The sequence below is a fragment of the Alligator sinensis genome, unplaced genomic scaffold (genome assembly GCF_000455745.1).
Source record: "Alligator sinensis unplaced genomic scaffold, ASM45574v1 scaffold247_1, whole genome shotgun sequence".
Classification (NCBI taxonomy): domain Eukaryota; kingdom Metazoa; phylum Chordata; order Crocodylia; family Alligatoridae; genus Alligator; species Alligator sinensis.
In genome coordinates, this window is record NW_005842002.1 from 451,247 (window position 1) to 468,010 (window position 16,764).

Genomic DNA, 16,764 nt, shown 5'->3' on the forward strand with positions numbered 1-16,764 from the left:
GCACAGCATGGGGGAGGAAAGCCCCCTCTCCCTCCATAGAGGCTTGTACCTATACCATGCAAACCTCTCCTGGGCAGGGACTGGTGCCAGGCCAGAGGGCATTTGTCCCCCCACCCACCACTTCTCAGAGAGGCTGGAGCTTCTCCAGCCCAGCTCCCTGGCCTGCAGGCAGGGGGAAAGACCCCTGTGGGGGCTCCCCCCCATGCCATGCAGACCCTTGCTGGGGAGGGTCAGTGCTGGTAGCTGGCAATGGGGCAGGGCTTGGGCTTTCTGGGCTTGGCTTCCTGGGCTTCATGCAGGGGATACCCCACCATGGGGGCTTCCCCTCCCCACCTTGCAGACCCCTGCTAGTGGGGGCTAGTGCTGGGCTGGGGGGTGTTTTCACTCCCCCTGCCCCCCACCTCTCAGAGAAGTAGGTGGCTGGCAAGGTGGCAGAGCTGGGGAGAGATTGTCTGCTATGGAGCTTAGAAAAAACAGCAAAAATTTAATCGATTCTGCTTCAGGCTTTTTGAACCTCTGTACTTAGCCTTAAAGGGAATTGTAATGACTCACATCCTGACTTTTATGACAAACTTTTGAAGAACATGGATATTCTTAAAAACAAACAAAGAAACTCCATGTCCCTTGTCTTTTAAGACAATATCCCTCCCATAGAACTTTAACTACTAGAACTGAGCAACCAAAACCATCTACATCTCAGTAATATCTGGAAGATAATTTTTACCCTCAGTTTGAATCTGTAAATATGTTTGCTCTCAGCTCCTTCTCTTTATATAGCATGTTCTGGTTTACAGCACTTCTAAACCATTTTGAAACTAGAGTCCACTTCTGGCCTCCACAGCCACCTTCCTTGTGGTCCCTTTGTGAAACATGGTGCAGACACCTGAGCTAGCGCTGCATGCACCATCTCTAGAACAGAAGCAGTACAGTTGTGTTTGTGTGGTTCTGTACCTTAGTTTATTGGCACTCACTCTCAGCAAACCTAATATATTTGTCCTCATTTCGGCACTGTGGCAGCTCCAAGATGTAGTAAACATGTACGAGCCTGGCATCTTAACACAAAGGTGCCAGGCACATGGCAGATGGTGAGTAAAGGGCCAGCTAGTTGAAAACCACTGTTTAAGAACTGGATTTTTTTGTGCTGTTTATGAAAATTTTCACAATTTTTCCACAACCCCCACAATATTTTTTCTTCTTCTTCCAAATGATGATATATCCTGGATTTAGGCTTGGAAAGTTGGTAGTTTTACCTATAGTATGTTTTTTAACCAATGAGATCACAAAGGGCAACTGGGCTGAAGTGTCATGAGACAATGAAAACATTATTAAAATATTTAGCAAAAAAAATCTAGCTGCATCATTTCCACATCTACATTCCCAAGCCCAGCACATCCTTATTTTTGAGGACATATTTTCTAAGTCAGCTTCTCATAACATACACACAAAATACATAAACTCATTACTGTCCTCATTGGTAACTATTTTATTCCTATTTTATAGTAAATGTACAGATATTGAAAAAAAAATTACTTCAAATAAAGGATTTTAAACATGAAAAGGCAAAGAAATGCACCCTGAAGGAAGGAATCACCTCTCTCTGGAACCTGAGAAAAAATCTTTTCTCAGTTTCAAGTATGGCAGTAAGTTTAGTCACGTACAGGCAAACAAGAATCATCACAGTTAAGAATCGAATATCATTTGTCCCATAAGTTATCACTGACTTTAGTGGGAGTTTCCAGGCACAAAGGTCTTCTGTGAATTACATTACCTACTGAGATACTTAAATATAAATGTGAATATAACTATAAATAAGGAATCTAAATTAAGATAACCACTTCTGAGAAATCTTACCCCTAATATATTCTTTTGTGAAGAGGAAAACTTTATTCAGCATTTTTTGGTTAAGTTTTTCCATTTTCACTCAACAGGATCCTACTATTATTTGTTTAGTGACTGGCACTGTATACTATGCAAAAAGCAAGACAACTCTAATTTTCACTTTTTAAATTTGATGCCTCACATAATTTCAAGTATTTTTTTCTTTGCTAATCTCTTCAGTTTCCAGGTTGTGTTCTGCCATTTTTTCTATACAAAGGTGTTTTAGAAAGTAATGGAAATTTTGAAATAAAGCCATTTTGTGTACAATAATCAATTATTGGATGGACTACACCACTTCTCTACATAGTCATAAACAACCATCAGAATTCCCATTCATTGCATACTAAATAGTTTTATTTCAAAACTGCAGTTACTTTCTGAAATATCCTTGCAGTTTTCTTTCCTACTAACATGTATAACAACATAACCTATACAAAACTTATATGATATAAAACATTCTAGCAGAGATATGTGAAACATTATGTGCATAGTCCCAGGTATTAAAGGATAGCTCAAATTAGGAAAATAATGGACAGTCGGGCCTCGATTTACACGGTGGTTACGCTCTTGAAAAAAAACACTGTGCAAATAGAAATCACATAAAAAGATACCAAGGGTCTATGGGAAATAAGGGTTTAGGTTCCAGATGTGGCTGATAATTTGGCTGATAAATGCCCGTGTGCATGAGCAGCCACAGCACAGCATGCAGCCAGAATGGAGAAGAGCCCAACAGTTTGGAGAGCTGCATGCAGCTGGTAAGTCTGGTGGTGGAAGGGGACAGGGAAGGGAAGGGGTGCTGGGAGGCAGATCGATGCCCCCCGTGCTAAGGGAGGAGTGGGGCAGACGCTGGGGCAGAAGCTACTCAGCTGAGGTGGGGCAGGCATGGGACAGAGCCATGTCTTGTCCAGCATGCATGGAGGGGGGATGGCTCCCACTACTGTGTGCACTCTGGGAGGGCACCGGGATGGGTCATGTGACACTGGCTCTGCGCAGGGTGGGGTGGGGTGGGCTGCTGCTGTGGGCTGGAGCCAGGGCTGCACCAGGCTTTGCTCAGAGGGGGCTGGGCTTGGGGCAGGCAGCGGCAGGGCAGGGAGGAGGCTATGGTGGGGGGGGGCTGCAGCGACCCCAAATTGTATTGTAGCCCCCCTGTAGTCCCCTTCCAGTGCTGCTGCTGCCCACCCCAAGCTCAGCCCAGCTCAGTGCCCACCGAAAAGAGCCCTGCACAGCCCCAGCTCCAGCTCCAGCCTGCAGCTGCAGCCCGCCTGACCCCTTGTATATCTGAGAGGCACACACTTCCCCCTGTGCCCTCCTGGAATGTGCACAGCAGTGGGAGCCACCCCTCCTAGCCCCTCAGATGAGCCATGGTGCTGTCCCATACCTGCCCTGCCCTGGCTAGGCAGCGCCTACCCCAGCCCCTGCCCCACTCCCTCCCTCACCACAGGGGACTTTGATCTGCCCCCCCCCCCCACGCCCCTTCCCTCCCCACTCTGCTTCCACCACAACACAACACACTTACCAGCTACACTGAGAGCAGTGTGGTGGAGAGGGGGTGGGAAGCAACCAGCTGATTCTAGATGTATCTGTACATCTTGGCAACCACACTGCACCATGTAAAACTAACTAATTAAACTAAACTGTTCACAGTGAGTTATTCTCAAGTTTGAAGAACAAATTTATAAAATATATACAATGTATACAATTTCCATGTGGATTTGTATAGTACTGCACCTTTAACATTGGCCCCTGTGACAGTTCAAATTCTTTGGTCAACCAGGATTCAGTCACATGGCCAGAAATTTCTGCTGACAGCTTTACCTAACTAAATAATGAACAGAAATGGTCAGCATTATGATTCCTTGAAATGTATATATTACCAGGTTAAAATGTAATTCAGATCAAATATTTCAACAATGGCAGCACTATCCATCTTTGGTTTCATCATTAATGTCTTATGCATGAGAAATAAACAGAATATGAAACCAATGGGGTATTACATTTCAAATTATATAAACATGCCAATAATAAAATATCATCTCTATATCCAAATTCCAAGACCTGCTTTATGGATTATTCAAAACATCTATTTTGAGTAAACTGATTGTCTTTGGAAAAATGTGTAGAAAACAAAATTAATTTATATGATGAAGATCTTAAATAATAAAAATATGTTATATATATAAACTTACTGCCTTTAATGACAAAGAACAGAGCAGGAAAATGGATTTTAAGTCACTTTGCATACAATATCCAACTTTCACATGGAAAAATAGAACAGCATCCCAAATCAAGTCACTCTAATATATGTACAAAAGGCACTATTCAGTACTACACAAGTTCATTTGTTTACCTTTGTGTCTTATTTCAAATCAACAGGACTACATAAACATATAACTGCAGACCCAAAAAACTTAACCAAAATACAATATATTTTCAGTGGGGTACTAGAAATTTAAGATTTCTATCAACATAGAATTATCTTAGAACTACAGAAGACTAACACAGAATTAAGGAAAAAGAATATATTGATATTTGAAATAAGACAGTATTTCCTTACACTTACATGCTAACTAGACAGCACCTGAAGGTGAAATTCACCCCATGTACATAGCACAAAGAGAAGGCCACTATGGGCACGCACCCAGACAAGTGCAGCCATGCGGTATGTGTCACTGCAAACACGTCTGTAGTGCTGCATGCCTCACTGTCAGGTATTCTCTGCACTGCAAGAGCATGCTGTCCATATGTGTACTGCTCTGGGTTTTTTAGCCTGGGTTAAAAATCCATAGGAAAAAAAAATGGAGCAACGCATGCACGGGCAGTGCGTGCCACTGAAAAGCAGAGCTGGGCTGCCCAGAGTCATGCTGTGGCTGCCAGCCAGGCTCCACCCAGCAGGATTACCATTGCTGCAGCCCCAGGAAGTCCCCAGGACCCCAGGTAAGGCTGCTGGGACCAGCACAGTGCTGACCCCAGCCTCCCCTACTGCCCCCAGGGTAACTTGCCATGCACCAAAGCATGTATGGCATGGGTGTTCCCTGGGGACAAGTAGCTGCAGTGTGAGGTGCGCTGCTACTACTTGTCTCCAGGGAACCAAATGTCCAAACTTGTCTAGACGTGGCCTACAGGTGCATTCACACATGCAGGCATGTGCACTTGCAGCAGCCCAAATAGCATTGGCACAAATTTGTATCAGAGATTTGTGCCTCAACACACATGCCTAAACATGCACTTTAGTGTGGGGCAAGTTTCATTCATAGAGTGCTTCTTGTAGTGTCTCAAACTGCTTTGAGGAACATGCTCTCCCATCTGGATGCAGCCTATGGGCGCTTCTGCATGTTGCCGTATCACAATATTGCCACAGCGCCATGCTGTAGTACTTAATTTTGGAAGTACAAAGTATGGGTGGTTACTGTGCCGTGTGCACGGCGCATGGTTAGATTTCACCCTGGGGGAGCACGCCACTATGGTGATATAGCTGCTGATCATGTGTAGACATACGTGATCACTACGTTGCTGTAGCACACTGTACAGAGACATAGTGCATTGCTACGGTGATGTAGGATGACGTGTAGAAGTGCCCTATACCACATAAATCCTACATAGGTAATACAAAAGTCTAGTTAAGACTTAATCATTATTGGCATGTAGAAAAGGGCCCACTTCACTGGGCAATGTATAAATAGAACAAAAGGACAGACCTTTGACTTGCATAACCTCAGGTGTGGCTTGGGTGTGCCTTTGAGAAACACACCTAGAGTGCTGCTCACTTTGGGGTGCCCTTAGACCCCAAAACTCTCTCTGGTGTCTACTGCTTGACCACTGAGAAACAGCTGAGATGTGCCAGAGGCCAACTCTTTGGCCTGTCTCTGAGGCCCAATCTCTCTCTCTCAGGCCTTGCCACGCCTTAACAGAGAGGATTTTGTCAGCTAGAAGAATCACACCCTTGTCTAGTCATGTACTCAAAAAGAATGATCAAACATAGAGATTTTCTATTCTAATTATATTGTCTCTCTCATGAGTGACTGGTGCCTCCTGAACCTGGGGGAGCACCCGCAGAAGCTGCTGACCCTGTCGCGGGGGGCACCAGTCCTACCAACAGCATCAGTGTCGGCCATCAGGGGGGAACGTGCACCTCCGTGCACCCCCTACCAGTCACCTATGGTCTCTCTTCCCCAAAAAGTTTGACAAGCCAGTTATTATTTTTATGGGTTCCCTTCCTTTAAAATGAAATGTGAGATACCAGGCAGGCTGAGCAACAACTGAGCAGCTGGAGGAAGAAACGCTGGGTCATTGTGGTGGGCAACTCCCTCCTGAGAGGCACGGAGAGGCCTATCTGTTGACCAAATCCCATGGCATGGGAGGTTTGCTGCCTACCCAGAGCCAAGATCTGAGACATCACTTTGAGGATTCCCAACCTCATCTGGCCCTCTGATTACTATCCCATGGTCCTCATCCATGTGGGCATGAATGATGCAGTCAGGAGTAGTCCAGACTGTGTCATGAGTGACTACAGGGTTCTGGGGGCCAGGGTTAGGAAGTCAGGGGCACAGGTGGTCTTGTCCATCCGTCCAGTCAGCGGTCACCGTCAGCATCAGGATGCCTGCATCAGGGAAGTCAACCTGCAGCTCTGGAGTTGATGCCATCATGCAACAGCAAATAGGTAGAGCCCTTGTGCCATCATTTCAACAGCAAATAGGTAGAGCCCTTTTCTCCCTAGCACCACCTGGGGTGAAGAGGAACAATGGTAATAAGCTGATAGAGAATAGGCTTAGGTTAGAGATCAGAAGGCAATATTTTACAGTGAGGGTGGCCAAAATCTGGAACCAACTTCCCAGGGAAGTGGTCCTCACCCCTACCTTGGGCAAATTCAAGACGAGGTTGGATGATCACCTGTCTGGGGTCTTGTAAACCCAGCATTCATTCCTGCCTATGGCAGGGGGTCAGGCTAGATGATCTGTTCAGGTCCCTCCTGACCCTAGCTACTATGAAACTATGAAACTACTATGCAGGTTTTGGATTCTACAACCATTATCCACACTTTCATGAGAAAGACACTGTGGGACAAGATGGTCTTTATCTCTCTTCTAAAGGTAAGAATCTGTTCTCTTATAGGTTGGCTGATCTCCTCTGAAGGACTTTAAACTAGGTTAATTGGGGGTGGGGAAGCAGAGGAAGCACCACACTTCAAGAAGGATGAGGAGAATCTTGAGAGGGTTCAGAGGTGGGCCACTCATATGGTCAGAGGCCTGCAGGCAAGACCCTACAAGGAGAGACTAGGGGACCTAGATCTCTTCAGCCTTCTCAAGAGAAGGATGAGAGGTGATCTTGTGACTTCCTATAAATTCATCAGGGGAGGGTAGCAGGGAATAGGAGATGTTCTATTTACTAGGGCACCCCTGCAGTAAATAGGAACAATGGCCACAAATTGACACAGACCAGATTTAGGCTGGACATTAGAAATAACTTCTTCACAATAAAGGTTGCTAGAACCTGGAATGGGCTTCCAAGGGAGGTGGTGCTCTCCCCTTCCCTGGGGGTCTTCAAGCGGAGACTGGACAAGCACCTAGCTAGGGTCGTCTGACCCCAGTGCTCCTTCCTGCCCAGGGTAGGGGGTTGGACTCAATGACCTCCTGAGGTCCCTTCCAACCCTAACATCTATGAATCTATGAAAGTCAAATGCTAATTCCAACTCATTACTCCTCTCCAGCCACTAGGCTTCGTAGGTGTCAAAGAAACTCACTGTTTACTATTTGAAAGCTATTATCATATTGTGCAATCCTGGCCCTATTATAGCAAATGCTATTTTATACCCATTGTATATAAATACCCCAAGGCATATAAACACAAGGCTAAATATAGCTTGATGTTACCTTTACGTAGAGACTACACATGCCATAACAGTAAAACAGACTTAAGAGACTATGGAAGACACCCCACTATCCCCTAGATCAGAGCAGGGTTTGTGACTCTAACCCAAGACAGTTACATTCTAAGTATAATGAGATAACAGATGGATATAAACAGGCAGATGAGGAAATACAAATAATCAGTGGGATAATTTTGGTAAAAGTGATGGGCAATAGTCCTAACACACTGCTTATTATTGTCATGGTTTTTTATAGGCATTTAATAGGACAGTTTTAAGGAATATTTTAAAGGAGGATAGAATTATAGAAAAATAGAGCTAGAAGGTCACTAGGTCGTCTAGCCCAACCCCCAGCTCATGACACCATTATACCTGTCTAAAATATCTCAGTAGAGTGTCTGTCTATCTTTCACACAAAATTTCAAAGGACAGAGATTGTATAACCTCTCTAGATAGTCTGCTCCAATGGTTACCCACTCTCAGAGTTAGAAAGTTCTTCTGAATATCCAACCTACATTTCTTTTGCTACAGTTAAAATTATTACTTTTAGGCCTGTCTTCTATGGCCACAGAGACTATTCTGTCATCATGCTTTTTATAAACACCTGCGGGTGTTTGTCTTTCAATATTTGAACACTGTTCTCAGAATCTCTCCCTCAGCCTTCTCTTCTTCAGACTAAATAATCCCAAATCTTCCAACTGTTTCTTGTAAATCATGTTTTCCAGGCCTCTAATAATTTTTGTTGTTTTTCACTGCACTCCTTTCAATTTTTCTATGTATCTATTGAAGTGAATGAGAGATGATAGTTAAGGTATAGATAGCAAGTGAGGGGCCAGAAAAGTGAAGACAACCTATGTATCCAATCCATAGAGCTGCACATAGTATCTTCACACCTGATCAGATAACTAAGACTTTACTGATCCCAACACCAGTGAAGCTATCGTTAGTAGGGATGGAAAGAATTAACCGTTGCCTTATTTTAAAAGTTTTAGAAATCTAAATCAGGAGACGGATTCATTAAGACTTATGACTTAAATGTTCAGCCAGACACCACAGATAGCCAAAGAGAAAGTGGAATAATTTGTGTACAACTCATAAATTTAGATGAACACATTTTGGCAAGTTCACTTAATTATTTAGAAGCTATATATAATTAAATAAATATATTATAGAAATCAGGATTGATTTGCAAAATAGTCATGGAAAATGGTTAAATATAATAAGTTATTTGCAGTGACTTATTTCATCAGCTCTACTTAAAATTATAAGAAAAGATCAATTTTTTGTAAGCAAAAAAGTTTGGTTTTTTTAAGAAAACAGGGTTAAATTTGTATTGGATTTTTCAATATTTCTAAAATATTGTTTAAGTCATAGAAATAATAAAAATTCTGAACCTGCATCAATCAGTGTCTTCCAAACAGGGTAAAGTGAGTGGTAACGCCTTATCAGAGTGGTGCTACTTTTAAATGAAAACTAAGGACAGAATCCTGTTTCACATTACACATCCAAATGGTAGTTACCCAGCTACACACCTGCCATTTAGGCATTTATACCAAGTTTGTAATTCTGTGTGTGCATCCATATGGCTATTGACAATGTTTAGTAACACTAACTGAGAAGGGATGCAGCTCCCTATGTACCTACTTGGATGAGTAGCCAGGCACAAAACCATAATCAGTGCATATTAGAAGGAGGGTACTCTCATGGTTTAGCAGAAAGGCACTCACCATTGAAATGGGATTCCAGGCCAAGGCCTCGCCTCATTTACACATCCCAGCAGAGTGCTCTAGCTACCAGGTTACGGTTAGGCATTTACCAGTCCTTGTTATTGAAGCTGTCCTCTTGGGCAGCCAAGTGAGGAAGATATGTGGAGGTAAGAAGTAAAGATCCATTCAGAAGAGAAGGTGGCAGTAAGGTGGTGGATATTGCCTTGGAACAAAGGGAGCCCTTGCTCATGATGGAACAAAAGCTCCTCTGATGCTTTCTATCCATTTTAGCAAATGCATTTTAAATACAAGATACACAGCTTCAAGAGGAGGGCTGGAGATGGGACTGGATATGCCTAACCTGTGGGCTTCTGATTAGAGCTCTGTGCTGAGAAGTTAGAAAGATACGATTTTAAAGTCCCATTGGTGAGGGGGGTCTAGAAGATGGATCTCCTGCTTCCTGGATGAGTACCCTAACCACTAGCCTTTTGAGCTAAAATATGGAAGGGACCTTTCTTCCACTCCTTATTTTTGCTGGGCTACAATTTCAGAACTTAGGTACATGTGTACCTAAGCCAGTTTCCTCCTGAGCCAGTACACAACCTGTGGGAAGGCCCAAGTAGAAGTGTGAACACACTGCTGATTGAGTGCATAAAGTGAAAGAATTTCTCACATAATCAGCAGTGGAACTATAAGAAATACACCCAGTATTGTGAGACTCAGAAATAAATGTCAATATTAACAACACTAAGATAGACTCCAACAGTAGATATTGAATATTATTTTCTCCATTCAGTTCAGAACTGAGGAAAGGAATTTGATGCCTGAAAGCTTATCCAATAGCTCTACCAACTGTACAATTGGATCCAATATAAGAGACCTCTTAGAACAACAGATATCTAGTGTAGATACAAGAAAAGTAAAAATACAGTGAGCAAATAGAATTCAGCAAGGAGTCAGCTACAAGAATAGAAGAAAATAATGTTATGATTTTTATACAATTTTACTTCCGTACTGCAAACCTAGAAAACATTCAGTTCTGGGGAATTTTTCAGTTAGGCACACCATAGCATAGAGTAACTATTTTTCCTTTTATTACAGGATTCCACAAATTTTGAACAAGGTGGGAGGGGATGGAAGTCAGGGAGAATAATCCTAAAAACTTATATTTAGAAACAGAAAGGATATTGTTGAACAATGACTTTCATGTTCCATCTCATATCTGCTAAACAAACATCTGCAGTTTTCTCTCTACCATTAATATCCCCTTCAGTGAAAATAGATTTGCTGGTTATTACTAATAGTTCAAGCTCAGCTTGACCACAGGCACAGCCAGTAATTGTTTTTGCTACAGTTTCATTAAGTCAAAACTAATTTACTTTCCCTTCCTTTTTTTTTGCCTATCCTGGACTGGCTCAGTAGAGGATTGGCCAGCAGGTGAAATAATGACTTGGAAAGAATGCTACAGAGAAAGATATGGTGATACAAAGAATTACTCAACACATATTAATAAGTAGCCATTCATAATGGATATAATCTCATTCAATGCTAATTAGGATTTTCATTGCATTCTGCTAGAGATAGTTTCCTAAATATTAGCTGTGTAATACAGTAAAAAAAATACAAATGAATATTTAAAAATTAATAAAAAAGCAGATAAGTTTGATTTGGTATTAACAGACACAGTTTTGTAATTACCCTAAGATTTGCAAACATTTAGTATTTCAAAATCTACTGCATATTGAAAAAATGTGTTGTTTTTGAAAATTAATACAAGGCAATCCTGCTTAAATAAGTTTTTTTTTGTTTTTTTTTTTTATGTACAACCCTACATCTACCCAACATGCAAACCCTGCTCCTAGCTGCAGCAGGTAGCAATCTGTTCTGTCAGTATTCAAAGCTGTTCATTTTGTCTGAACTCCCAAACAATCTTTCACAACATTGCATAGCCATAGCAATTGCTCAACACATAAGCATAGCTATATCATGGTTGTATTAACCACAGAGAACACAATAGGTAGTGGAGGGGCACTGCATCAGAAATGATGTACAGAAATAACTGTATTAGGAAAAATGGTGAGCTAAGTAGAACTGCATCAAAACAAAACAGATATTGTCTCAAATAGCTGAATGGCAGCAATTATAGAGAGAATGGAGATGGACTTTTCTCTGTAGCCCCCAGAGACATGACTAAGAGCAATGTTCTCAAACTGCACCAGAGGAAATTTAGGTTGGGATTAGAAGGAACTTTCTTCTTCTGATTTTGAGGGTGGTCAAGCATTAGAACAGGCTACCTAGAAAAATTGGGGACTCTGCATCCTTAGAAATTTTTAAGAGAAGACTGAACAGATGCTTGCCTGGGATAGTTTATTGAGGAACAACCCTGCTTTGGGCAAGGGGCAGAGCTAGATGACTTTGTGGCTAGGGACAGAAATTATACATAAACCTGTTTAAGTGATCAGAAACTGATTTAAACCCATATCAGAGCAGAAATTCAGTGTACATAAACCAGTTTCAAAATGGCTTAAACTGGTTTAAGAAAAACTTGGTTGAATGTAATATCAGATGTAGTATCAAATGTCCTTTTTCAGAAGGGGAGCCGGAGGAAAAGCAAGAGCAACATTGGACCCCTGCTGAGCCAGATGGGACAACTGACAACTGATGCCCAGGAAAAAGCCAACCTATTAAATGGGTACTTTGCGTCAGTCTTTCATCAGTCCCATGGGACACCCATACCCACTACAAGACAGGGGGGTCTGGGTGAGGAATCTGGCAAACTATAGGTCCATCAGCCTGACTTCTATCCCGGGGAAGGTCTTAGAAAAGTTTATCAAAGAGGCCATCCTTAATGGGCTGGCCAACACCAACATCCTGAGGGATAGCCAGCACGGGTTTGTTGCGGGTAGGTCTTGCTTGACCGATTGCATTTCCTTTTATGACCAGGTGACCTATCACCTGGACAAGGGAGAAGAGATTGATGTCATATATCTTGACTTCAAAAAAACCTTCAATATGGTATCCCATGATCACCACTTGGCGAAACTGGCCAATTGCAGCCTTTGGTCCACCACGATCCGCTGGCTTGGAAATTGGCTCCATGGTCAGACCCAGAGAGTGGTAATTGATGGAAGTCAATTGTCATGGTGCCCTGTGACCAGTGGGGTCCCCCAAGGCTGTCCTTGGACCCATATTGTTCAACATCTTCATTAATGATGTGGACATTGGAGTCAGAAGTGGACTGGCCAAGTTCGCCAATGACACCAAACTTTGGGGCAAAGCATCCGCACCTGAAGACAGGAGGGCAATCCAGGCTGACCTGGACAGGCTCAGCAAATGGGTGGATGAGAACCTGTTAGTGTTTAACACTGAAAAATGCAAGGTTCTCCACCTTGGGAGGAAAAACCCGTAGCATCCTTATAGGCTTGGCAGTGTTACGTTGGCTAGTACTACAGAAGAAAGAGACTTGGGGGTCATCATTGACCACAAGTTGAACATGAGTTTGGGCACCACAATTCAAGAAGGATGTGGAGAAGCTTGAGAGTCCAGAGAAGAGCCACACACATGATCAGAGGTCAGGAAAACAGACCTTATGATGACAGGCTGAGATCTATGGGGCTCTTTAGCCTGGAAAAACGCAGGCTCAGGGGTGATCTGATGGCCACCTATAAGTTTATCAGGGGTGACCATCAGTATCTGGGGGAACGTTTGTTCACTAGAGCACCCCAAGGGATGATGAGGTCAAGTGGTTATAAACTATTACAAGACCGTTTTAGGCTGGACATAAGGAAGAATTTCTTTACTGTCCGAGCCCCCAAGGTCTGGAATAGCCTGCCACTGGAGGTGGTTCAAGCACCTACATTGAACACCTTCAAGAGTAAATTGGATGCTTATCTTGCTGGGATCCTATGACCCCAGCTGACTTCCTGCCCTTTGGGCGGGGGGCTGGATTCAATGATCTTCCAAGGTCCCTTCCAGCCCTAATGTCTATGAAATCTATGAGATTTAACTGATTTGAGTCAAACTAGTTTATGAAACTTCCATCCAAGACCTCTTCCTGGTACAAGCATGCTTTGCAGCCCTGAGCTGGGCTGTTCTGTCTGCTCCAGCAGAGAAGTATTGGTGGGGGGAAAAGACTGCCCTCCCCAAGCAAGCCCCAGCTGGAGTCTGGGGCCAGGGAGGGGGGTTAAATTTCCCTTCCCCCCATATACAGATCTGCCCTGCAAAAAACCTACTGGTGGCTGTGACAGTGGACTAGAAATTCCAGAGGTACCTGGAAACAGGAAAAGAAAGTGATGAGCAACCCTGCATAGTCCTGCTGCTGTAATTCTGGACTAAAAATCCCAGAGACCTCAGGGGCAGCAGGAAGAAGAAGCAAACACACAGCCTATGCTGGCTCTGTGCCAGAGAGCCATGCTCTACAGACCCCAACTTCTGACTTGATCCACTACAGGCATGTGGCTGCATTACCTGAATCAAAAGTAAAAGTCTGTCCAGTTGTTTCTTAGTTTAATCTCTGCAGTTTAGACTAACCTGAAAAGACTGAATTGATTCAGCCTCAGGCTTTTTGACTGTCTGTACTTAGCCTGTGAGTTCCCTTCCAGTCCTACTTTCCTATGATCCTAAGAATGCAAGCAGGAATGCATTTAAGGGTGGTAACCACTCACATTTTTTAGAGATCTAGCACATACAGTGACAGTCCCTTGATTTTAGGCACCATGAACTTTTAAGGGCAGTACAGAACCATTAATGGTACTTTGACCTCTCTGCCATGTAGAAAAGCACCAGCTTTCCAATTGAACTATTTTCCTAGGTATATACAGAGTAGAAGAATTATTTTTCCCCACCCATGGTACATCCATTCAGAAGAACTCAGGATCAGAATTCACTCTCTGCAGTAACAGTCACTGTCCTCAGACTCCTCAGAGTAAAACACTCCATCGGCCACTTCATTCATTTGTCTAAAGAGGCTTGTCTACACTACCTCCATGCCAAGCCTGAGAACAATGCCATGAAGTAAGCCTTATCCATGTGCTCCCAAATCCTGAAAAAGAGTTACTATATCTACCTTAGTGTAACACATGGCCAACAGTAATATTAGATTCTCTGCCTTAGGTATGCTTGCTTGTAAACCAGTATAGGGGAGAGTCAACTCTAATTAGCCTGCTCACAATGCCACACGAATAGGGCTATAAACATTTTCAGTTCAGAAAGTAGCATACACACAGCACTGTGTTTGAGGCATCACTGCTTCAGACAGTAAATATGCAGTGTAGACATGCCTATTGACTTCCTAGCTAACAAACCCTTACAGTAATACATAATCTTATGGTTCAGCTGTAGGCTGAGTGTTCAAATACAATGAAATATTACCACTGAAACAACTGTTTGTAATTCTGGAAAGATACATACATTTTTTTACTTGCCCTTCAGCTTTTAAAGAATCAAGGAGTTTGCTATACTCACTCAGACTGCTACAAACTGGGAGGCAGAGCTGTCCAGTAGCTAAAGCACTGGCCTGGGATTCAAGTGACCTGGATTCTATTTCTGGCTCTGCTACTAGCTTCCTGTACAGCCTTGGGCAAGTCACTTCTCCTCTTTACACCACCCCAGTTTTCTATCTGTATCACATGGATAATAAGAATGACCTGCTTTGTAAACTCTTTTGAGATCTACCCATCTCTCCCATTGTGTAAATTCCATACAAGTGATTGTGTTCTATTACATACTATATATTAAATGATAAAACTGTTAAGATCTGACAAACTTTGATAAACAAAGGTGTTCATAAGAGAGACTACAATTCAGGCCTTGATAGAACAGCTAACTGAAAAGATGAATGAGCAATCAGAATCTTATTGTTTGTTACAGTTCATTTTCCTTTGAGTTTGTGTCTGCAAACAGATATTTTTTCATCCCCTTTTTAGTTGTTATTATTTAGATTTAAAGTCAGCATAAACAAAATCAGAAAAGAGAGAGAAAAATGTGCTAGTCTAGAGTCTGCAACTCTCAGGCAGGTTGTTGGACTAGATGACCCATGGAGTTCCCTCTCAGCTCCAAGATGAAGGTGTTGTCACATGTATGATTGGATAGAGCAGGGTAGGAATTGTTTATTTATAGTTTATGACCGCCTGGCCAGCGTTCTGACCGCATAATAGCATGTAAGACACGACGTGGAATGTAGCGAAGGTGTCTGTCACGGTGTGATGTGATGAATGCAATGATATAGTGTTTTCGGTTTGATGGTAATTTGTTTGTCTCTGCTTTGTAAGCGGTCAACCTTTTTGTATCCCTGAACCCCTGAATAAAGTAGTTAAAAAGTCAAGTCCCTTCCAGCCCCACTTCTCTATGATTCTATGATTCTTCACATGGGATATTATATATAATGTGCTATTAAGATTTAACTTTCCATGAACTCTATCATGAAGAATACAGTTTGGGTTCCAAACAAGATCAGAGATGAGAGATGTGGTTTTTTGGCCAGGATTTTTACTAATTAAATGAAAGCTTTAGGATTTCCCTTCAAAGAGAATATGTCCACAGATGAAAAATATAACTGATTTAGAACAGGATATTTCTATTTTATCTTTATCTTTATATTATATCTTTATTTCTCTAAAGATTTTCTACTGCTTCCTGACCTATTTCTTTGATTACAATGACTATTATGGAATATATGGATAAAACATATATTGTGGTAATGGTGTGATAAACAAATTGATCCTATGACCTTTGAATCCATCTTACCAAGACAAATAGGCTGCATCCACACGAGCATGGACATTTGCTTCCCCTGGGACAAGAAGCAGTGCTGCTGCTTCTTGTCCCTGGGAAAGGCCCACGCTCCCTCTGGCATGCAGCAGTTTACCCCAGGTGGGGTAGGGAAGACTGAGGCCAACAGCTGTGTTGGCCTCAGCAGATCCTGGGGGCCTCCAGGGACTGCAGCTGCAGCAGGAAACCTGGCCAGCAGCCAGACCATGGCTCTGGGATCTCCCAGAGTAAAAAAAAAGCACCCTGTGCTGCAAAGTAGTGGTCACAGGTTTTATTTATAGAAAAAGCAAAACTAATTGGAGAACAGTTAGCAGGAGATGGACTTTTATTCATGATGCATTTTAAAAGTCAAATGTCACTACTTTTTCCACAGATACAAAACACACAGAGAAAAACATGCATCTTCACAATAATCCTAATAGTTTCTTTGAATTTTTGTTCAACTTGTCATGTTAATTCTGTGAAACTGAAACATAGTTTGGATACTACTGTCACATCAGCTTCTGTATGTTTATCATTTTGTTTATGCAAAAGTATTGTATGATAAAA

At 42.5% G+C, this 16,764-nt stretch overlaps 1 protein-coding gene across 1 annotated transcript in view; it reads right to left on the minus strand.

The window, feature by feature from the left end:
* Positions 1-1,001, minus strand: part of KCTD8 (potassium channel tetramerization domain containing 8) — a 12,805-nt gene extending 11,804 nt beyond the window's left edge. The window contains exon 1 of the mRNA XM_025201791.1: positions 972-1,001. Within this exon, the coding sequence (XP_025057576.1) occupies positions 972-1,001 (30 nt within the window). The remainder of the gene's footprint in view (positions 1-971) is intronic.
* Positions 1,002-16,764: the final 15,763 nt, after the last annotated feature.